This window comes from Ictalurus furcatus, chromosome 14, assembly GCF_023375685.1.
Source record: "Ictalurus furcatus strain D&B chromosome 14, Billie_1.0, whole genome shotgun sequence".
Classification (NCBI taxonomy): Eukaryota; Metazoa; Chordata; class Actinopteri; order Siluriformes; family Ictaluridae; genus Ictalurus; species Ictalurus furcatus.
In genome coordinates this window covers 21,137,611-21,161,971 of record NC_071268.1, presented here as the reverse complement: position 1 = coordinate 21,161,971, position 24,361 = coordinate 21,137,611, and the positions used below count along the sequence as shown (strand labels likewise).

The 24,361-nt window shown below is 39.2% G+C and overlaps 1 protein-coding gene across 1 annotated transcript in view; it reads right to left on the bottom strand.

The window, feature by feature from the left end:
• nell2a (neural EGFL like 2a) overlaps nt 1-24,361 on the bottom strand; it is an 82,343-nt gene that overhangs the window by 3,324 nt on the left and 54,658 nt on the right. The window contains exons 16-18 of the mRNA XM_053641460.1: nt 7,785-7,925; nt 7,324-7,517; nt 3,979-4,155 (exon numbers count right to left, since the gene is read on the bottom strand). Of these exons, the coding sequence (XP_053497435.1) occupies nt 3,979-4,155; nt 7,324-7,517; nt 7,785-7,925 (512 nt within the window). The remainder of the gene's footprint in view (nt 1-3,978; nt 4,156-7,323; nt 7,518-7,784; nt 7,926-24,361) is intronic.

Sequence of the window (24,361 nt, the reverse complement as noted above, 5' to 3'; positions counted from 1 at the left end):
GAATGCTGTAGAGCAGGTGGACTACGGCCCAGATGTAGACCCGGCAAATTATTGACCTGAACACTCCTGCAGAACCAATCGACACTGAGAAAAGAACAGCTACTCTAACTTTTTTTTAGCATGAACCACTGTGGTTGCTGTACCAGTGTTGTAGCCAATAACACGATTATTTATTAAGGCAGCCTATTGAGAAAGGGAAACATTTTCAGACTTTAACAGGTTTTCCTATTTCATTTGCCCTCTCTGGTGTGATGCATTTATTCGCCACTTCGATTTTAAAGCAGACATTCGGTTCATGGTGTTTTTGTCAAAAGTACTAATGTGAAGCAGCATCCATCCATCCATCCATCCATCCATTCATTTTCTATATCGCTTATCCTACACAGGGTCATAGGGGAGCCTGGAGCCTATCCCAGGGAATTCGGGGCACAAGCTGGGGGACACCCTGGACGGGGTGCCAACCCATCGCACGGCACAATCACAAACACATTCACACTAGGGACAATTTGGAAATGCCAATAAGCCTACAACGCATATCTTTGGATTTCGGGAGGAAACCAGAGTACCCGGAGGAAACCCCTGAAGCACGGGAAGAACATGCACACAGGGCAGAGTCAGGATTCGAACCCCCAACCCCGGAGGTTCAAGGCAAACGTGTGTGAAGCACCAGTGTGAGACAAAATATAAACATTTCAAATTGATTTATTAATAGCTAAGGACTACTCATTAATGGTTAAGCATTAAAAGGTCACGGTTGTCTCTGTTCAACCATGACAGTCACTTATAAAGACTTTTATAAGCAAGAAATTTAATGAAGCTGGACTTTCACATATTTTAATTGAATACCCCTTTTTCAAGATGTTAGAAAAGTCGCATAACAAAAGAAGGTTGTAGGTGCAGCAGTCTGGGTGTGGTGACACTAGGGAATTATAAAAATGTGGCGCTGTGTGCAGCTCTGAATCTTTAATCTGAAGAAACGGCAGAGAGCTTATACTGTAAAATTAGCTCAGCAGAAAGCTCTTCTTTTGCTTTCACTGCAAAATATGCCATGAAAATATCATGAATATAGTCAAATGTATCTATATTTTAATAATATACTCAAATTTTCCCATTATAAGATTTCACTAAACCAAATAAACGATGAATAAATCTATTACTAAACATTCTTACTAAAGTCAAACTGGGTGGATAAGTTTCTAATTTTAAGCATTTATGTCTAGAAAGAAGCTAAATGATCTGCCAGTAGAATAAGACAATTTAAAGCTTGACATTAGTAAAATAATAATAATAATAATAATAATAATAATAATAATAATAATAGTCAAGAAATAGGTTAGTAATCTTATATTTGCTGTATTGTAATCTTATAATAGGAAGTTTTCACTTGCTGAGATGTTGGTTTTTGCATTCTTGCCTTGTCCTCTTTTTGTCCAGCTGTCCTTAGACAGTGGATAGACACCTGCTCAGGTCTTTCCTCCTCAAGGCTTACTTTTGTTCTTTCAAGTCCTCCTCCCACACTCTATCTTTACTCTCTTTTATGCCCCCTTCAGCATCCTTTTCTCCTCCCTTCTTTGATCCCTGCATCCTTTCTTTTCTTCTCATCCTTTCATCCTTGACTTATCTCATTCCTTTCTTTGAAGTCGGTTGTCCTGCCATTGAGAAGGCAATTAAATATCCTGTTTTCTCTCTAGTCCTTTTACCCTCTTGCCAGAGCACGATCCTGTATCCAGCAGCAGTAGCCAGAAAGGCACAAGCGCATATTAGGTATTATGAACCAGTGTCGGTGCACATCTGTGTTCATATGCTAATGTGCAGCAGGAGGACGGCTCAGAGAGTCAGCTAGGCTGTGTTTCACTGTGTTTGATCTGTCTAGAGCTTAATAAGAGCAGGCACACCTCCACCCAGACAAGAGTGAAGGGCATTTGTAGGGAAGGGTGGGCAATAATAGTTTCAGAGGAGCAGAAACTCATCCTCATGAATGGCATGTAGTGCATTTGCATTTGATGAACATATGGATGGGGTGGAGGAAGCGAGGGAGGGAAAGAGGGATGTTTGGGAAGTGTCTTGTCAGAAAAAAGTGTAGCGAAATGTGTTCCTCTTTCTTTGCTCTGCAGGAGGGCAGAGAGCCACGGGAAAGGAAGACAGCAGGAGTGATAGAAAGAAGGACGAATGAAGGGAATTCTGATGAATGCATTTGCTGCGCCATAGAGATCATCACCACATGCGATTACAAGATACAATGTGTGTGATTACTTTATATAAGATCCACGGCAAAATCCTCAGCTGGCTATTCTCCAAAGCAATCATTACAGTTTTTACAGTGCGGTTACATCAGCTATGTCAAACTCATCAAATATGGGATATATCATGCTACAGCTCATCACTACTGACAGGAATTGTCCTGTTTAACGGTCTGGTAAAGACAAAAGAAAGTAACACATCTGGTTATAAGTGAGTTTTTCTCAGAGTTGGCCATTTTAGGAGCAGGTCAAATAAAAGGTCCTTCCAGACTAGAAGGAAGGATGAAAGTTGCCATCTTAAGCCAGTCATTATGGTCCTGAATCTTGTGTCTTACTTGCTGGCAGACAATGTCATTACAGAACCAGAATAAGTTTCTCCAGTTGTTTAGAAAACGTTTGATCCAACTGATTCACAGTTTTTCTACCAACCAGAGCAGATAAAATGGTTCTGACTGGCTGTCGTGCAACACACTATAGCCAAAAGTTTTAGAAAAGTATCTCCACTGTCTTTCCATACATCAGAAATATGGCAGACAAATACTGTATTTCTATATATCTATACACCCAATAGCAGTGCAGTGCATCTGTACTTTTTATGTAAGTTGCAGTTTGCTCACAGAAAGAGCAGAAAGAAATGGTCCACACCAACAACCTTTAATTTACTTGTTAGCCCAGTGTCTCTAATGTAATGGGAAAAAACACATCTCTCTTCTCTCACGCTTCAAAAAGGGAGTGCTGATCCCATCTCACCACTGGAATTAGTTCATGAACAGGTTTTCATGGACATGTCTAACGCAGAGGTGCTTAACAAACATTTGTGAAGGTCCATGTACATAAAATAACTTTATATAGAAAAGCAGTTATCATGACTGAATAACAACAAGACTTACCTTTTAATCCTTAATCATTAGTAATTAATTCATGGCTACAATTAAGACAATTGATTTATAGTGATTATGTTTTCCTTTTGGAGGAAAGATGGCTTAGTGGGTAGCACAGTGGTTTGCCTCACACCTCCAGGGTTGAGGGTTCAATTCCTGCCTCCGGCCTGTGTGCGTGGAATTTGAAGGTGCGTTGTAGGCTGATTGGCATTTCCAAACTGTCTGTAGTGTGTGAATGGGTGTTTGAGTGTGTGTCCGATTGTGCCCTGTGATAAGTTGGCACCATGTCCAGTGTGTTCCCCACCTTGTGCCCCGACTCACCTGGGGCAGGCTCCAGGATCCCTGTGACCCTGTGTAGGATAAGTGGTACAGAAAATAGACATATGGAGGACGGATAGATGGATGGATGTTTTCCTTTTCTGCACTAGCGCTTTACTTTTGACAGTGCCATGGACTCTGGACAGATGAGACATCTGTTCAGACGAGAATAAAGACAAATTTCTCTGCCCAACCTTCCTTAAACATTCTGTTGTTGTTGTCAGCTTTTTTAATAAGCCATGTTGTCACTTCAGTAATTAGACAAGAGAGAGTAAATCTGTGAAAGCCTGTGAAAACATATTGAAAAAAATTGTTGCTGAACTACAGCCATTCTTTTTTCCATACATTGATCGGTTCTGCTGCAGTAATTTTTGAGTGCACGACTTGATCCACTGAAATACTGGATCCACCTTGAGGCTGTGGTCTGCCCCTGTGTTAATATTTCTTATCAGAGACCAGTAAAGCTGCCACCTGTTATAAGACCTCTATTTTATCTTGATCAGCACAAACAGGGAGGTGTTTGTGTGTGTGTGTCTTACCAGGCACTGGCACTGCTGGCAGTTTTCTGTCCAGGTGTCTCCACTGCTGTAGGTAACAAAGCCGTTCTGGTGTAGACACTGAGAGCTGAGGCGGGGGTCACACTCCGGACAGCAGAACAGATCCACAGTGGGATTCTCACAATCACACACCATACGCCTGCACATCACCTGCCCCATCTGAAGACAAACAGACAGCAATCATTTCTGGACTTTAATGTTGTGAATTCTTTATATTTACAGATTTCTTGAGTTAATACTGATGTCTGGTGAAAACTTCATGTGAGTAACCTCATTGGAAATATATTTACTGAAAAAAATGTTGACGCATCCAATATTCAATTCAATTCAATTTTATTTGTATAGCGCTTTTAACAACGGAAATTGTCTCAAAGCAGCTTTAGAGAAATATATAAACACAGGATACAGATTTTAAGTGTGTGGATTAATCCCAATTGAGCGAGCCGGTGGTGACGGTGGTGAGGAAAAACTCCCTAAGATGATATGAGGAGGAAACCTTGAGAGGAACCAGACTCAGAAGGGAACCTGTCCTCATCTGGGTCACAATGGATAGTGTAAAAGTAAAAGAAGGTTCATTATGGTTTTTACATGAAGTCTTTGTTGAACCAGTCCGCTGTTCAAAGGAAACCCGAGTGCAAAACTGCATGTGGTAATTGCAGTCCCAAGGCCATACTTATTTCCCCCACTGTACATCTCCTCACTAAACTATGTACATGTGCATTTGTATTTGGTATAGTACAAGCCGAGTTGTCCAGCTCAACTGAGCTGTAACCTCATGAAGCTTTTGCTTTGGTCCTGAAAATATCACCCTGACCAGTTCTAAGTACATATCAGATAACCTTGATCGTGCAACGACCTGCTGATCTCAGAAATGAGAAACTTTGCACTTCGCAATTACAATGATATGTTTATGCTTCTGTTCAGTCAACCACAGAAGACCTAATTTTGACTGACACTTTCCCCATTTTCAAATCAATTAAAATGAGTCATCTAATTAAAAATGATTTTCTCGCTCTGTCCTTCACCATGAAGTGACTAATGGGAAGGCTGATTATTTAATATCTAGAAACTCATCTTCTGTGCCACCATCAGACACAAGAAAAACATTTCAATTAAGTAGGTAATTACTGAACGTGACCAGAGAAACAAATGGAGGTCAGTCGGTTTAATGAAGATACTATTCTTAAAAGCCTTGAAGGTGTAGGTCAAATTAGCAACAATTAACTGCCATCATTACCTAGTAATTAAGAGAGAAGAAGCAGGCTGAATGACAGTTAAAGAATGTTACACTATTAAACTGAAATACATTTTTTCCCGTTTCCATCCATTCACAGTGCATACCTGAGAATTTGATTACAGCACATTTATTTATAAGCGAGATGCCACGAACACCATGGTTTTCAGACCATAGAAGCCATTTGAGTTCATCTGGCTTTGCTGGTTTTCTATTGTTCTGTTTTGAAATTTTCAAATACAGTATATATTTTGTAACATCATAAGTGATTGTGATTTTACAGCAGTTTAAAATGAATTAGCAAAGATTATATGTACACACTTTTCAAATAATTTTTATACCATAGCACTGTTCTGATTGGTCATGATGGGATTAAATTTGTGCCAAAAGTATTGAACGCAACTTTTCAAGAAACAAACAAAAATATACTATGAGAAAGAAGAAAAACACTCTGAAACTGAAAACAGTGAACTCGGTGGCAAAAATGTAACATGGTCTTCAAATAAACAGTGTTCTTTGTTAACAGTTTTCTAAGCTTTGTTTTCGCTTATCGTAGTTTATGAACGCGCTGCCAGAGTTTTCGTTTACGTTTCGTTTACGCTCCGCAAGTTTACGTTCACCATTCTGGCACAAACCTCTCGTTTGGGCGGGGCTTAGCAGCAATTTACTCTCATTGGCTAGTGAGATTTGTATCAACAGCTCGAGTGTCCAGCTGAGGAGGAAGATGATGATGATGATGATGATGATGATCTTGAAAAAATTGTTTACAGTTACATTTATATAGCACTTTTCTAGACACTCAAAGCGCTTTACATAGTATGGGGGGGAAATCTCCTCAACCACCACTAGTATGTAGCATCCACCTGGATAATGCGACGGCAGCCATAGAGAGAGATATAGCCAATTCAGATACAGGCATTATTAAGGAGCCGTGATAGAGAAGGTCCAATGGGGGAATTTCGCCAGGACACCGGGGTATACCCCTAGTTGTATGAGACCACCCAAACCTCAAATAGTAATTATGAATGAATATACTGACTTAGTAAGCAAGAAATTTCCATTACAAAGTACTCCAGAATTGGTGCCAATGAAATCTCTGCTTCCAGGTCAGGGAGCTGTCAATCCAAATCTCACTAGCCAATAATAGTAAATCGCTGTTAAGTCCGCCCACACGAGAGGTTTGTGCCAGAATGGCAAACGTAAACTTGCGGAGCATAAACGAAAACTTTGAAAGTGTAAATGAAAACTCAGCGCATTCATAAACCATGATAAGCGAAAAGGAAGTTTAGAAAACTGTCAACAAAGAATGCTGTTTATTTGAAGTCCATGTTACATTACTGTCACTGAGTTCACTGTTTTCAGTTTAAGATTCAGGGTTTTTTTCAGTTTTTTTTTTTTTAAAGTTACATTCAATACTTTTGCCACAAATTTAATTCCATAGGTCAGAAGGTGATGAATAATTGTCTATAACGGTACAGCCGATGGAAGTTCCAGCTGTATGGCCAATTACAGTTTTATATTAATGCACTTATTCTAATACATTATTGTTTCTATAGTAATAACTTACACAGGGACTTGTATGGTAAACGGATTTTAAAAACATATACAATTGTTGATATGGTGAAAATTTTATGTGAGGAGACATTTATTTAACATTTTTGGAAGGAGTCTCCACTATCAGGACTCTGAGGTAAAGCTGAAACTTTCAATTTTCCATCACAGGAAAGTTTTCAGGACAGAGGCCATGCATGACAATCTGTGTTTTTTTCTTATTAACGCCAAAGAGAAGCTCACGAGGAAGCGATTGTTTTAAGTGATAATAGGAACTATTATCACAGATGTCCCACAAAATTAAATGTAACCACAATGAATAAAAACATTGCGTTCTGGAATTAATCCAAAAATACACTTCACAATGTATTGTTCTTTGGAAATGAATTCACTTTGGTTTGGTCGCATCACACACATCACACTATTATCGTCCTATAACAGTGTGTCATGCTTTATTCCTTACATATTCTGCACTGGGGGTTCTCATAACTGTCTGATCAGCGATGTTTGAGTGTCTGTCCTGTCTATAAGTCCTTACTCACTTGGCATGAGCAGACAGAGCACCTGTCGTTGTCCAGGACCCAAATCTGCCCGTTGTGTTTCACTTTACTGTCATGGATGCAGTCACCAGTGCAGTTGTGTCCATGGGGACACCTGCAGTCATATCCACCATCCAGATTAAAACAGACAGTGTCATTGGCACAGGTATTCCTCCCTGCTTTACACTCATCTATATCTAGAGAGAGAGAGAGAGAGAGATGAGCAAGATGAGCTGGGTTCCTCGTAGAAACTTTTCAGTCACCGTTTTACTTCCCAGTAAAAAGGACAGTTAACCAGGTATTAAATTGGATAGCCTTCATCCCAGCTTTCTAAAAAGTTTCATATAATCTCAAGAATCCAAACACTAAATCTTATGCCATTTGATATTATAAGTTTAACACTTACTGAGAAACATATAAAGTGTTTAGGAAAAATGTAAAATGTGTTTAAGACTTTAGACTACCTTCACATGACCCTCCATTGGCAGTAAACATGCCGTTGTCATGGTATCCATCACGACACTCGCAGTGGTACCATCCAGGTAAGTTCACACAGGTAGCACGGCTGTCACACCGGACAAACCCCTCAGTGCACTCGTCAATATCTGCAGAATAAACGGACAGGATTTTATTTATTTATTTATTTATTTTACTATTTTACTGAGTAATAATTACTGGCTCAACCTCTTTGCTTGTGTTTATTTTTGGAAATTGCTCTTATTTAACTTTTAGCAAAAATGATTCCCAGGCGAGAATCCAGAAAACAATAAGGAGGAGGTGTAAAACTTACAGACAAAAACAAGCAAAACAAACACTGTTTATTAGGACCTTAGAAAAGAAGGGAGAAAGAAAAGAAGAGGTTCTCTGTCATATCTTATTTAACGGACAGTCAGACTGGTTTAAAAATGGATGATCGTTTGACCACAATCAAAATCGTACTATTACTAGTGTCTTTACATGTCATTGTTCACCTGAAAAGATGAAGAGTGAAATGAAAGGGGTTGTGGGTGACGGTTTAATTGTTGCAACATGAGAGACAAAAAGGGCTTTAAAAATATTGCTTTGTTTGCCTCCAAGCAGTTTCAACAACTTGGAGAAAAACATCTTAAGGTAGGCTGTGTGGTAAGCTGAGCTCATTATTAGATCATACATTATGAAAAACATTTTTCCACAAATGTAAGTTATAAAGATTTTTTTTGCGATTTTGCTTCTTACTTCATGAAACAGAATAGGAATATGGCACATGGTTAGCGGATGATCACAATTAAAACCAAAACACAAGAGTAGGCGATCCTCACCCGGGGTCAAATAAAAGAAAGTTTAAAAATAAACAGTTTTATTTAAATAACACGTTGATACATAATTTATCCTTTTCTTTCTGATTTGTCCATAAATCTGCCATTTTACCCACAACAACGATTTAGCACACTTGGTACAGGCTTTCGCTTCTATGCCGTTTTTCAGGCCCGCTTGCCTCATCGTCATGGCAACAGTTCGTGCCCAGGTCAGATTATGTCAGAGTTTGTTGGAAAATCATACCACACTGCTCAGACATTCCACAACCCCACAAACGCCGGGTTTGAATGCCGACCAATGGCAACAGGGTCAACGCACTGATTAGACAAAACACAACAAACATGTCCGTTGGCGTTGTTCGGTGTCTGTCGGTGAAATCAGTCTGAACTAAGATTTACAGTCCTCCACAAACTGACATACAATATATGGAAACAAAGTTACAGAAATAGGCGCTGTTGGCAACACAAGAAGAAAATCAGCAATGTTCTCATTTCACTCTTTGACTAAATAATTGGTTGCCATATTCAACTCATCAAAAACATCAGCTCTATTAGCTAGATTATATTGTAATTGCTACCACTGACTAGTTATGGCTTGTCATAAAAATACACTGAGAGATTACTTGTTTCTGATGTTTATTTACAATTTCAGAAAATAATTGGTGTGATTTGGGTTTTGACTAGTAAAGTCTATGTACTAATTTAAACTGTATTAAATTCAGTCTTGTGATAACTGAACACTTCTTCACACAACCATTCAAGCTATAGATTCACTTCACTGAGTAACATGTCTGATAAAAACAGAAAGCACCCCTTTGGTATAAAGGCTAATGGACAGAATCCTCATTATGGATGGATGGCATGTGCCACTGGTGTTCATTACATAAAATTTTCATCTTTTTCTCCCCAGTGGCTGCCTTTTAAAGCACCATTTACTACCGCCCTTAAGAAGGTTATTGACTATGTTCTCCGCTTAACAGCGCAATGGCATTATGCAAGCTCGGTCTCTCTCCGGCATGATTACTGCGTACAGGAAGACTGTGCTCACTGGTAGACAATCTGAATTACACAACAAGTGGCCTTATGGAGATAAATCTTGCTTAGATACCACAGTGTTGCTGAATTCGCGATTCTGATTGGTCAGAAGGAGTCTGCGCTTTGGAACAGTCAGAGATGACAAGTTGCTTTTTTAAAATTATTATTAACTGAGAAACTGAGAATAGAACAAAATAGAAGCTGGTGAGGTAACGACTGTTTTACGCTCCTTAACTTGTCTTGCAGACATTCCACAACTTTACATAATTATAAACAGATAAAATGTGTCGTTTATAAAAATTAATTGAACTTAGAATCATTTGCATATTGCTGTGTGTATAAGAGGAATAAAGCACTCTGGGATGTGTTGTTAGTGAGAAATACTCAGTGCCGATTACGGCATCAAACCACCCAAGCATTGATTTGTTTTCCTGTAACAGCACACCCTGTCATGTTTTATTCCTTACGTATAATACACGAAACACAGAACAAACCCTAAAACATCTGTAATTAGGAAGAATTTAAAATAGCGCAATACACTGTACATACAAAATCGCGGGTAAGATGAATATCAATCCCCGTACATTATCGTTTACAAATGCATCCGCTCTGAAAAACAAACCTCATCTACAAAGGGCATAGCTGCAGTCCATTTCTCATAAATGACAGTCTAGATTTAATAGCACACCCAAACAAATGGGTTTTAATACTTAGAGGAAAGGACATTATATTTCAAATAATATTTCATTAGACAGCTATGGGCTGGGGGATGGGCCAGTTATTAAAGAGGAGGGATGAAAACAGAGGCACTGGGAGGTTTTAGGATGATTAAACGCTCCCACTAGGGCTGTAATGGGCTCATTATGATTGCCACAGATGCATCAGACTCTGTCTGAAATTACTGAAATTACTCTGTTGTATTCTGGGCTTTCTTGCTCGGAGACCCACTCGCTCCTCCTGTAGAAGCTGCCGCTCTGTTTGTCCTGCTGTTCCAGTGCTGCAGTGGGGATTACTCTGAAGAAGATGCAGGGTTCTTGGAATTCTTAGGACCAAATTGAAGCGTGATTGTTTGTAATAATCCTGATTGGAGTGAGGTGAAAATGAATCTTTTTTTTTTATAAGAAGCATGAGGAGGAATAATGCAAGCTGTTGGCCGCACAATTAACCAAACTGCAACGCATTTTCTCTTCTCCTATGCAATTTCAGTGCTGTTGAATTTTTCTATATAGTCTACTACACTGTACTCAAAAGAAGGCATTATACTTCTTGGAAACACAGATAGGAAAGGTAAAGTACAACAGTACAAACCGTACAAATTAAGGGTTTAATGTAACCACAGCCGGGGCGGCTGTGGATCAGGTGGTAGAGTGGGTTGTCGACTAATCGTAGGGTTGGCAGTTTGAATCCCGGCCCACATGACTCCACATGCCAAAGTGTCCTTGGGCAAGACACTGAACCCCAAGTTGCTCCCGATGGCAAGTTAGCGCCTTGCATGGAAGCTCTGCTACCATTGGTGTGTGAGTGTGTGTGTGAATGGGTGAATGAGACACAGTGTAAAGCGTTTTGGATAAAAGCACTATATAAGTGCACCATTTACCATTTAATGTAAGTTTAAGGGTTTCAAATTGTGGAAACCGGAGAGAGAACATGCGAACTCCGTGCACACGGGGCCGAGGCGGGATTCGAACCCCCAACCCCAGAGGTGTGAGAAAAAAACCTTGCCAGATTAAGTGCCCTAAACAAAACACCTCCATAAAGAAGAGTGTACACGTGTTCTTATCTCAGGTTTAATTGTGAAAACCCACATACTGCCTTTGTCATTGCCAGGGAATTCAACTACATACAAGTGTAACGCATGTTACAGACCCACTGCAATGGCCTCCCTTTTCAATAACTCACATTTATCCGGTATCTTACCCACCGGAGTACAGAATCTGTGCATGGGAAAACAGCATTTTGAATGAAGTACACTGTGTACAGCAAAGAATTCTGGACCTGTAAACAAGTTAACGGAACCACACGAACAGCATTTGATCGCTAAAGACACGGAGCAGATGCCACCACTTACTAACCAGTCATCCAGAAATATTTCAATTCAAATCTATATTTCAAAATACACTCCTGCTGCCCTGCTTTGGTAAAAAAAAAAAAAATCTCTCATGATCTTTTCACTGGGTCAATTTGCACTTGGCAGGAGTTTTGAAATTAAAAAGCTGTTTGACTGCAATGCCCTCTAGCCAGAAAGAAAAGACCAAGACACCTGAATCCATGCCAGCTTGTCTGCGTGTGGGGAATCTGAAGGCAGACAGAAGGCATGCAGACTATTTATACCACCCGAGTCATTTTGACAGCATTTTTAGCAGAGGATGGATGTACCACCAGAGCTAGCAAAGCTTTCACATTAATACATGTCATTTTCAGAGACGATTTTCAAGTCTAACCTAGAGATGAGATACAAGAGAAGTCAGTGTTGACTGTGAAACAGCGCATCTATAGAGTTGAAGTGTAATATCAGCATAAGTTTATTCAATTATGTGAAAGACTGCTGAGAGAGAGTAGCTACATGGGGATTATATCGCCATGACAACATGGGAGGACTAAAGACATCTCCATATTTACGTGTCACACCCTTGTTGTGCTGCATGTCATTTAAGTGCTACAACAGAATCTGAAATACAGTAAAAAAAAAATAAAATAAAATAAAAACAAATTTAAAGAAGAATATTAGAAGAACAAAAATAGAAAAAAATAATTATTATTAATTCCACTATTAAATATCATATTATATATATATATATATATATATATATACTATGATATTTAGTTAATATCATAGTATCATTATCATATATATATATATATGATAATGAGTCTTTATTGATCACATATACACATGCACAGTGAAATTGTTTTCTTCGCATACCCCAGCATGTCAGGAAGCTGGGGTCAGACATGATACATGATACAGTGCCCCTGGAGCAGAGAGGGTTAAGGGCCTTGCTCAAGAGCCCAACAGTGGCAGCTTGGCAGTGCTGGGGCTTGAACCCCCAACCTTCCAATCAGTAACCCAGAGCCTTAACCGCTAATCCACCACTATGTGTGTATGCATGTGCGTGCGTGTGTGTGTGTGTGTGTGTAACACTGTAACTGAATATGTTTATCAATCTGAAGAGAAAGAGAGTGAAACAAAAGATGAGAACGATATCAATGACGAAGTGGAGGGGAGATGGTGGGTGGATGGTGAAAGAATGGCAGTGGGACTGAAGGAGTGAAGTAAAAGTGTGCAGAACAGGAGAGCAGGTGATGCAACGGTCACAGCTGTTCCCCTCATTATACTGAGCGACAAGCTGGAAACAAAGGCTCCGTTAAAATGGCCCTCAAAGGGCAGAGGATGAGTGAGTCTACCCTTACTGCACTCATTCATTCTGTCATTCGTCCTTCCTCCCATGCTTTACTTTCTATCCCGAATTTCTGTTTCTCTGACTCCGAGGGCAGCGTGAAGCATTTTCAGTAAAGACAAGGTTATTAGTAGCAGGTCGATATTTCTGCACATTCCACATTCTCCAAATATAGCTGCACAAGAATTATTGGCACCCCTACGAATTTATATGAGAACAATACATTTGAAGTATATTCCCATTGATATTTTACATTTTTTAATACACGTGGATGACTAGGAACAGGAAATCATTCAACCATGTCTTCCTGTTTCACAGGGGTATAAATATGAGGTAACACATAGGCCAGATTGCCGTTGTCATTCATAACAATGGGTTAGACCAAGGAATATAGCTGTGATGTGCGGGAAAAGGTTGTTGAGCTTCACAAATTATGAAGTGGCTATAAGAAAATAGCACAAGCATTGAAAATGCCCATTTCCACCATCAGGGCAATAATTAAGAACTTCCAGTCAACTGGAAATGTACTGTGAAGAGGATGGTTCAAGTAGGCAATATATACATACACAGTACTGTGGAAAAGTCTTAAGCACATGCAAAGAAACGCTGTGAGCAAAGATGCCTTCAAAAATAATGAAAATAAAAAGTTTCTACATTAAAACAAATACTATGAAGAGCAGAAAACAGTAATAAATTAAATCAATATCTAGTGTGACCGCCCTTTGTGCAAAAAAAACCTCATGTACAATTAGTGCAGTTTTAGAAGGAAATGAGCTGTAACTTTTATTGAGCATCTTGCAGAACCAGACACGGTTCTTCTGGAGACTTTTACTGTTGCACTCGCTTCTTATTTTTGCAGCAAATCACAACAGCCTTCATTGTGTTTTTTTTGTCTGAAAACACATGTAATATGCTGAAAAAAATATGTAATATGCTGCTTTTTTTTCTGACTTACAAACATTTTTCTGTAAAATTGACTTTTGTGCTGGAAAACTAATGAGTGGAAGTCTAAAATGATTTTGTACTGACCTGATAATCTAGAAGTCTTAATATAAAAATCTATAGCAAAGTTTGAAGTAAAATAATAGGGTGCCTAAGACTTTTGCACAGTACTGTATATTGGCATATGTATTCTTACTAGAATGTTAAGGTACAAAAATGGTATAAGTCACAAAAAACCGTAACCAAGAACAAACGTACATTTAAAAAAAACAATGTGATGTCTAATTTCTTCTTCTTTTTTTTTTTGATCCACAAGGGGGTAAAAAATGTAACTGTGGACATGTAGCAAAACATTTTGAAAGGATTTGTCTGAGTGAATGTAGCAATAGAAGAACAGAGGGGGATGGGTGCATTTTTTGCACCAACTTACATTCAAAACTGGCAGCATTAGGACATTAGGACAAGGTGACTTATTTCCCCCAAGCAACATCAAATTCTTTTATTACAGTCAACCATTATCCAGGCATCAACTGTTTTGTGGCAGCACATAGAGCATCGAAAAAGCATTTTTCTCCATCTAATAGTTGTGCATTATAGTTTATTAGATCACATAGAATTCGATCAGGCGACTGAAAGCTTGGAGTCAACACTCCGCTACACGCTAGATAGAGTGGCTCCACTCAAAAGGAAAATAATTAGAGAAAAAAAATTAGCACCCTGGTATAACGATCAAACGCGAACCTTAAAACAGACAACTCGACAATTAGAACGTAAATGGCGTCAAACCAAACTGGTGATATTTCAAACAGCATGGAAGGAGAGCCTACTGAAATATAGGAAATCTCTTGGCGATGCTAGAAAAATCTATTTCTCCGCCTTAATAGGAGACAACAAAAACAATTCTAGATTCCTTTTCAACACAGTAGCAAAATTAACTAGGAATAAAACCACTACAGAGAGAAACACTCAATCATTACATAGCAGTGAAGATTTCATGAAATTTTTCATCGATAAGGTTGAAAATATTAGACGTGAAATACAGGCCATTAAATTAAAACCGGACAGTACTGTAACAAACCCATTACATGACAATGTAGCAATATCAGATCAATGTTTAGAGTATTTTGCTTCGCTTAGAGAGACCGAACTAGCTACATTAATCTCTTCAGCCAATTCATCAACTTGCATACTAGATCCCGTACCTACATGTTTGTTTAAACAGATTTGTCCAGGAGTAATTGAACCACTTCTAAATATAATCAATTCTTCCCTAAGCACTGGCTATGTACCTAAATCGCTTAAATTAGCAGTTATTAAACCCTTGATTAAAAAACCTGATCTTGACCCGTCTCAATTGTCCAGCTATAGACCAATATCAAATCTCCCCTTCATCTCTAAGATTTTAGAAAAGGTTGTAGCAAAGCAGTTATGCTCGTACTTAGATAGGAATAACATTCATGAAATGTATCAGTCAGGGTTTAGACCTCATCATAGCACAGAGACAGCATTAGTTAAAGTAGTAAATGACCTTCTACTGACCTACGATCAGGGTTGTGTCTCTCTGCTTGTGTTACTCGACCTTAGTGCAGCTTTTGATACTATAGATCACACTATTCTCCTTGATAGATTAGAAAATGTTGTTGGTATTAAGGGAACAGTCCTCTCCTGGCTCAGGTCTTATCTGACCGATCGTTATCAGTTCGTAGATGTAAATGGTGAATTCTCCATGCGTACTGAGGTTACTTTTGGAGTTCCACAGGGTTCTGTTTTAGGCCCACTGCTCTTTACTTTATATATGCTACCCCTAGGTCAAATTATTCGTAAACATGGAATTAGCTTCCACTGTTATGCTGATGATACACAGTTGTATGTTTCAGCGAAGCCAGAGGACAGACAGAAGCTTAGTAAAGCTGAGGATTGTGTAAAGGACATTAGACATTGGATGTTAACTAACTTCCTTCTACTTAATTCTGATAAAACAGAAATACTTTTATTAGGCCCACGTGTAGCTAGAAGTAATCTTTCTGATCACATGGTTACTCTGGATGGTCTTTCTGTTTCATCATGTGCAGCAGTTAAAGACCTTGGAGTGATTATTGACTCCAGCCTATCATTTGATGCTCATGTAGATAATATTACTAGGATAGCCTTCTTTCATCTCAGAAATATTTCTAAAATAAGAAACATATTGTCACTACATGATGCGGAAATACTAGTTCATGCATTCGTCACCTCTAGATTAGATTACTGTAATGCCTTACTGTCTGGATGTTCCAGTAGGAATATAAATAAGCTCCAGTTAGTCCAGAATGCAGCTGCTAGAGTCCTAACTAGAACTAGAAGGTACGACCATATCACACCGATATTATCAATACTGCATTGGCTCCCAGTAAAATCTCGCATTAACTATAAAATACTTTTATTAACCTATAAAGCACTAAATGGTCTCGCGCCACAATATCTAAGCGACCTTTTGGTTTTATATAATCCGCCACGCCTACTTAGATCAAAAGATGCAGGCTATTTGACGGTACCTCGAATAGTGAAGGCTACAGCAGGGGGAAGAGCTTTCTCTTATAGAGCCCCACAGTTATGGAACAGTCTTCCTATTAGTGTTCGGGACTCAGACACAGTCTCAGTGTTTAAGTCTAGGCTTAAAACGTATTTGTTTACTCAAGCCTACCCTGACTAGATTCTGTTCTACTACTTCGCAGTCATAATAATCTTTTTTCTCCCTCTCTCCTTTCGCCGAGCCCCACACGAATTTATGGAGATACTAGAGATCCAGATCCTTTCTGCCTCTGGATGGAGCTCAAATCTTCTCTAATTCCAGACTGCTGGACTACGGCTGCTCCTAAGGCCATACAGACTTCATATAAATCCATAATGAACTTTTTCACACTATCTGTTGTTACCCAGATGAGGATGGGTTCCCTTCTGAGTCGGGTTCCTCTCAAGGTTTCTTCCTCTTAAAACATCTTAGGGAGTTTTTCCTTGCCACCGTCGCCACTCAGTGGCTTGCTCAGTTGGGATAAATTTGCACCTTTAATATCTGTATACCATGTTGATATTTCTGTAAAGCTGCTTTGAGACAATGTCTATTGTAAAAAGCGCTATACAAATAAAATTGAATTGAATTGAATTGAATTCTAGTGAGATGAGTCACATGACATTTGGAAGTCTGGAGATTGAGTCCAACTATGCTTCTAGGAAGTAAAGTTCCCAGAAAACGGAAGATGGCAACATCCATTACCTGTAATTCCTGTACACTAAGCAAATTCCCATGAAATAAATAGGTGCTAATGCTAATTCCCTCTCCAAACATCTCTTTGGTACACCAATACAGTGGATATAAAAAGTCTACACACCCATGATAAAATTGCAGATTGTTTTGTTCATATAAAACAATGAAACCCAGATAAATAAGTCAGATCTTTTTCCATCTTTAATGCGATATAGCAAACAACAAACTTCAAGTGAAAAACAAACATTTTATTTGTTTTATTTGAAAAAACTTACAATAACTAGGTTGCATAAGTCTGCACACCCCTTAACTAATACTTTAAAGCACTTTTTGCTTGTAATACAGCACTCAAAAGAGTCTACCAACTTAGCACATCTTGATTTGGCAATTTTGTTGCACTCTGCCTTCCAAAAATGCTCCAGATCTATTGAACTGTGAGGGGATCTCCTGTCCACAGCTCTGTTCAAGCCATTCTACAGGTTTTCGCTAGGATTGAGATCTGGGTTCTGACAGGGCCATTCCAAAACTTCTTCTGAAGCCATTCCTTTGTTGACTTGGATTTGTACTTTGAGTCGTTACTGTGCTGGAAGGGGAAGTTTTTCTTCATCTTCATCTGTTTAACAGAGGCCTGCATTTTTTTGTGCCAAAATAGATTGGTATTTGGAGCTATTCATGATTCCCTCTATTTTGACTAGAGCCCCAGTATCAGCTGAAGAGAGACAGACCCATAGCATGATGCTATCACCACCATGTTTCACCAGGGGTATGGTGTTTTTTGGGTGAAGCTGTCAGGTTTTTGTGGCAAACATATCTTTTAGAATTAGGAACAAAATATTCTACCTTGGGCTCATCATCAGACACAACTGCCATATAGTTTGGAAGTGATTTAGGTGGGCTGGGATGTTTGATGTTGTTATGAGAAAGAGCTGCCATCTAGCCACCCTTTCCCATTGCCCACACATGTGAAGAATATAAGAGATTGTTGTCAGCTCCTTTAATGTTGTTGTAGGTCTCTTGGCAGCCTTCCTGTAAATTTTACATTTTGAGCTTTCATCAGTTTTGGAGAGATGTCCTGTTCTTGGTAATGTTTCTGTGGTGTCCCATTTTCTCCACTTGCTGATGATGGTCTGATGTTTTGGAAATTCTTTTTATTTTCCTCTTCCGATCAAAACGTTTTGAGAGTCAGATCCAGTATATGCTTTTAGCTCATGCCGGCCGTGGCTTCAGCAATCACATGAAACCAAGAAACAGCTGATCTTTATCTTTATTACTTCACTCATGACAGGTGTATGATAATTACTTGATCATGACGTTGAATGTGATTGATTCATTTTAAGCACATGCACCTGGCTCATTATATACCTGTGCGATCAGGTTATTGTAAATATATATTTGTAGGTATATTCCCCTTACATGTTCCTATATCTTTTTCACTTCAATTTTATACATTCCACATTAAAGGTGGAAAAAGATTTGACATCAGAAAACACCAAATACACACACACACACACTTTACACATACTTCTTTTGAAAGTTGGTTATACAAAACAAAAACACCCTTCTTAGGCACTACTACACTACTACATAAGCATGATTATAGCACTTAACCAGTGCACACAGATTCACTGAGGAGGTCATAATTGGGGGGCATAATGTCACCTGGTACAGACAGCTCATTAGCACGCCTAAAAAAATGTTACACTAACTTAACTAACTATTATAAATAGTTTGACCTTTATACCTCTGCGCATTCTTCTATCCCACGCAGGGTTATTCAGCTCTGTGAGTGCTCTAGTCAGTCTCTGAACTCTTTATATTTGTGCATCTCTGTTTCTGTGTGAGTAATTGGCGCAGCTTCTGAATGAGGCTTTAATGAGGTGCATTTGCACAGAGCGGCACTTTAGGTCCCAGCCGTTATTAAGGCAAGTAATTACACAAATCTCCAGGAAAACCAGGCACAATCTATACAGGAACCATACCAATGTCTAGAGCTTACGGTCAATAACAGTGTCACAGGAAACACATACACACAGAGAGAGAGAGAGAGAGAGAGAGAGAGAGAGAGAGAGAGAGTATTATTATCTTTTATAGATGACAAGCTTTGGTAAAGTAAAAATACAATTTACAAATGAATCCCATATACATTTGTTTTTAATTTATTCCCTTCAATATCACAGAATTAACAACTATGATACCTGACATGTTTGTTGTATATTCATCTATCACCCCTTGTTATAACCCCTGTGATTTCCCACACTCTGCACATAAGTTTGTGATTCATTTGGTTTTCCAAGTTCCTTGTTTGGCCATTATTTCCTTTTCTTATTATATCGCCTGCTGTCTCTTGATTGATTTCATCTGTTCCTTGTGTCCTGCCAAGTTTTTGTTTCTCCCCCAGTCCTTTGGAAGTCTTGCATGTTTATAGAGCAATTCAAATTCAGAAGCCAAAAATGCTGAAAAATTTGATTTTGCCCAAAATTTTGTTTTTTCTGCCAATTACATACTTAGACATCTCTCTCTCTCTCTCTCTCTCTCTCTCTCTCTTTCTCTCTCTCTCTCTCTCATATCTCAACACAACTGAACCGAACCTCTGGGAGAGTTTGGATTGGTGTGTGTGTAGCGCTCTAATCAAAATATCAATTGAGGTAATCTTTTGGGACAGTTACATAACACTGGCACATCGTGGTGACCACTGGAATTAACAATATTCAAGCACAAATAACAGTGGTGATCAGAATGTGGCCTCTGTATATTCACTGAGATAAAGTATACGTCAGTCTATTAGGTTTTGATTTTTGGCTAGTGACTTGCACTACATATTCATGCGATTACCATGATGTAAAGCTTGAAAACAAACTGCTATGCTTTGGAATCTTATGAGTTTCCACATCTCTTGTTCTCTGAGTACAGCACTACAGAGTGCAGTCTATGCATTATACAATGCTCTATGCATCATTACCCAAGAAGCGGACTGCTGCACTGCATTACAAGCATGTCTGCTGAAAAGTCCATTCCCTGGAGGAGGTTATGCCATGCTACTGGCTATAGCTGCAGACTAACACCTGGGGAAATGACATCATCATTAGGACTAAGCAAAAACTTTGGGCACGGAGAGAAGAATAGCGCATTTTAGGTCTGTTTGCAAGTCCATTCTGCAATATATGATTTGATCAGATAGATAGTTCTGAATTTTTTTTCATCCATCAAATAATGCACCATGCATTTCAATGAGTGGAGCAGTAGGGGGAGTGGTGTGTTTTTGGTGTATGTCTGCACTGGGAGGGAGGTGCTTGGGGATGAGCCTAGTTGTCTCACGTATATTTTTACATAATCTTTCTCTCGCACTTGTTCTCCTTGATCAGTAAGCCCAATTGTTATCCAAGTTAACCAGAGATGTACTTTTGCCAGAATGTAGGCTGATATGTACACTTGTCGGCCAGGAGGAAATGATGCAGCTGTAAGAAAACTAGAGGAAAAATTAATCACAATTGTCTGTACTGTACACATCGAGAGCTGTACTACCCAGTGCTAAAAATATATAACGCTCCACATACTGTCAGTGTGTGTACAGTACATGTTTATCGGATTAAAGCACAAAACACATACATTTCACCTAATATCGATTTCTATTCACAAAGACAAGGCAGCAAAGCATATTCATTACTAAAATTCTACTTTGTACTTGCATGGTTAATCCTTCGTTTCTTTTCAGATTAATCATTTCACTATAAACACCTTATAAAGCTCTCATTGTATCCATGTCTATCTACTTCTCTGTCTTTCTCTCTCAGAGCTGTTGCTGGGAGTCAGCGAGTCCCAAAAGGGTTCCTAAAAGCCAGTGCAGAGCTGCTGAGAGTGAGAGAGAAAGAGAGAGAGAGTGAAAGCATTTCTATGTTCTCTCTACCATTAGCCCCAACCCCAACCTCGTTTATTTTGCCCTCTGCTTCTGTGTATCCCGTGAACTATCAGCCCAGCTAATACAAATGAGAAAACCTCTCTGATCATTTGCTTTGTAAGTAATTTTCTTGAAAAACCAAACTCAAAGGAACTCAAAACATCTCCTGAATGCTTTGACACCTGTGACAGTCAAAATCAGTCGGTTTAATTACTATGCACAATTTCGATCACTGTTGGATGCCGAGAGACATCAAGGCACTCGGATGCATCAAAGGCACGACTAAATAAGCAAAACGCAGCATGCATAGAAGACAAAGTGATTCATAGCTGACATTTGCTGTAGTGCTGTATTGTAATTCTCTTTCCAGAAATGCCCTCACTCTCCATGGGCATCTGAACTATGTCTGACTTTCTTTCTCAGCATCCATCTCTCTGTCACATTCTTTGTCTCCCACTGAAAAGTTCATCATTTGAGTTCTGTGACTTTACACATAAATAAAAAGCGTGTCACTGATTAATATGTACTGTGTGATGCAAGTGAGAACAGCAGCTGTCAGAGTAGTAACAAGTTCACGAGGAGTGTCTCACACACACACACACACATTGTAAATTGTCCAAAGTTAAGAAATCTCTATATACCATTTAACATTTTAGATATTTTTCACTCACTCACTTTCCATCCATCCATCCATCCACCCACCCACCCACCCACACACAGTGCGGAGGTGGGAATAGAACCCCCAACCCTGGAGATACGTGGCAAATGTGCTAAACACTAAAGCCTCTGGTATACTTTGTGTTTTTACGCATACACTAGCATATACGCACAGTCGTACGTATAGCCTTTCAAAGTATACTCCATTTGATATGTACTCGTGCACAGGCAGTCAGCAAATGTGCATTACGACAACTTGCACTACCCCTCCTGGCCTGTAAGAGTCAGTACAGAGCAGAAAAGCAGGTCTTCTGGTGTGAAGGACGACAACGAAGAAGAACTACAACAACACGAAGAACAACCCTCAGGCAATCTCTCTCCACGATTAGCACCCATATACAAATCCTTATACTCGTTAAGGCTAGAATTATACAAATGCGGGTACATTCTAACCTGCAACCGTTTCCGTCTCTTCCATTTATTCAGTTCTTTCTTCGACTACCTTGAGAATCAACGGCCCTGAGTCACTGTCGCCACCTTGTGGAACAACTAAATTGTGCAAAAGATTGAAATGCGCACGTGTGACCTGCGCGTACAAAGCACGCGACTGAAAAATCTGGCTGTGTGCATACAGTACGCGCATACATGGCTGATGACAAAATTTGCGTCACGCGTACTGTACGGTGTTCCTAGAGTATGCGTAAAAAGTGAAGCATACTTTCAACTTAAGCCACCATGTCTCCCATGACTTTAAATCATATGGGACAATACACATACATTCACACACTCACCCAGACCAAGGGGCAATTTATCTTAGCCAATCCACCTCCTTCCATTTTTTGGAACGTGGAAGGAAACTAGAGAACCCGTAAGAAATCCATGCGGACACAGCGAGAGCATACACAGAAACTCCATATAGACAGTAAACCAATTTCAGGATTTAACCAGGGACCCATGAGCTGTGAGACAGCAATGTTACCTGCTGCACCACTAATATTATTGAATTGTGCAAAATAGTCTGTATTCAGAGTTAAGTTCAGAATTTACATCAATGTTCAAGAAGTTTTTTTCCTTTTTTTTAACCTACTTTTACTTTTTATTTTCTCAAGGCTCACGTTCTACAGCTAATAATGCCCTAGAATTATGCACTCTAGCCACCAATTGCAGCTGGAATCATGTGGCCTTTAGAAAGGGGCTTTGTGCATATCTGTTCATGCAGGAAATTTTATTGATCACTGCCTACTTAGATATGGAGATCACCACCAAAAAATATCTACAACTCTACAGACTCAAGCCCTCGAGGAAAGACCAGTGAGATCTCTCACACACACACACACACACACACACACACACGATACAAACTCACAGTCAGGCCTGAGGCAAATTCACCACCTTGTTATCTTAGACCTCTCATGGCTCCATAAACACAACTCTCGCATCAATTGGGAGACCCTAGAGACCATAGTCTGACTTGTGTACTGGATCCTGCATCCTAAAGCCCCAGCTCCTACTAACATCCACTTCAGTGGAAAGTCCATCCAATTTAGCCCAAGTAGTGACTCCTGCACAATTTCAGAGCCTGTTTTTTTTTAACAAGAAGACCAACGTTGCTCCTTGTTCCCCCACATCATCACTATGACTGTGTGATTGCACTAGCAGTGCTGCAGTACCACTAAAGTGAAGATCTTACCCACTGTCCCTATTAGAATATAAGGCCATGGACAAATACATTTTCACAGCCTTCAAACAATGGTACATCTGGCCCTCTAGGCCTACGTCATTATCAACTATAGGGTTCACAATAACGTGATAGTAAAATTTCCCTATCCTTATCACTTAGAACCATCAGCTTTAGAACAACTAAGAGTACCAAGTACCAAGCTAGATTTGTGTAGTGCATATAACCTTATTAATTAGAGGCAGAGATCATTGGAAGACTGCATTCAGCATTAATTGCTGGACAAAATCGAGGACATTATGAATATTTAGCATTGCACTGTGTCTTGGTAAATGCCCCTTCTGTCTACCAGTCGTTTATTCATGATTAAAGGATGATTTGCAAGAGATGCTAGACCACACTGATATTTTCTTCTTTCTTTCTTTATCTAAACATGTCACACTTGTCAGGATTTTACTTAAGAGACATTTTGGAAAAGAACTTATTTGTCAGGACCACGGTCTGCACGGGGTCACCATGGATGACAGCAAGGTTAAGATAATACAGATTTGACACCAGATTAAAAAGGAGTAGTTTCATTCCAGATTAGATTTCCAGGAAAAGTAGATCTAACCATAAAGTAACCCTTACTATAAACCTAGGGTTATAAATTAGGAAGGTTATAAACCAAGTGTTCATCTTATCTGATATCTAAACCTAACTTTCACACTAACCTAACACTAACCAAGTAAGAACTAGCCAGGTTAATTTAATAAATTCCTTTTGACACTTTTTGCAACTTATGCATAATACAAATATATACTAGTCTATGTTTGAGTAAATATTAGAGAGGTCTATATTTAATGGTGTCTTTATTGTACTTGTACCCTGCGTGGGTGTTCCTTTTTATGCATTTCT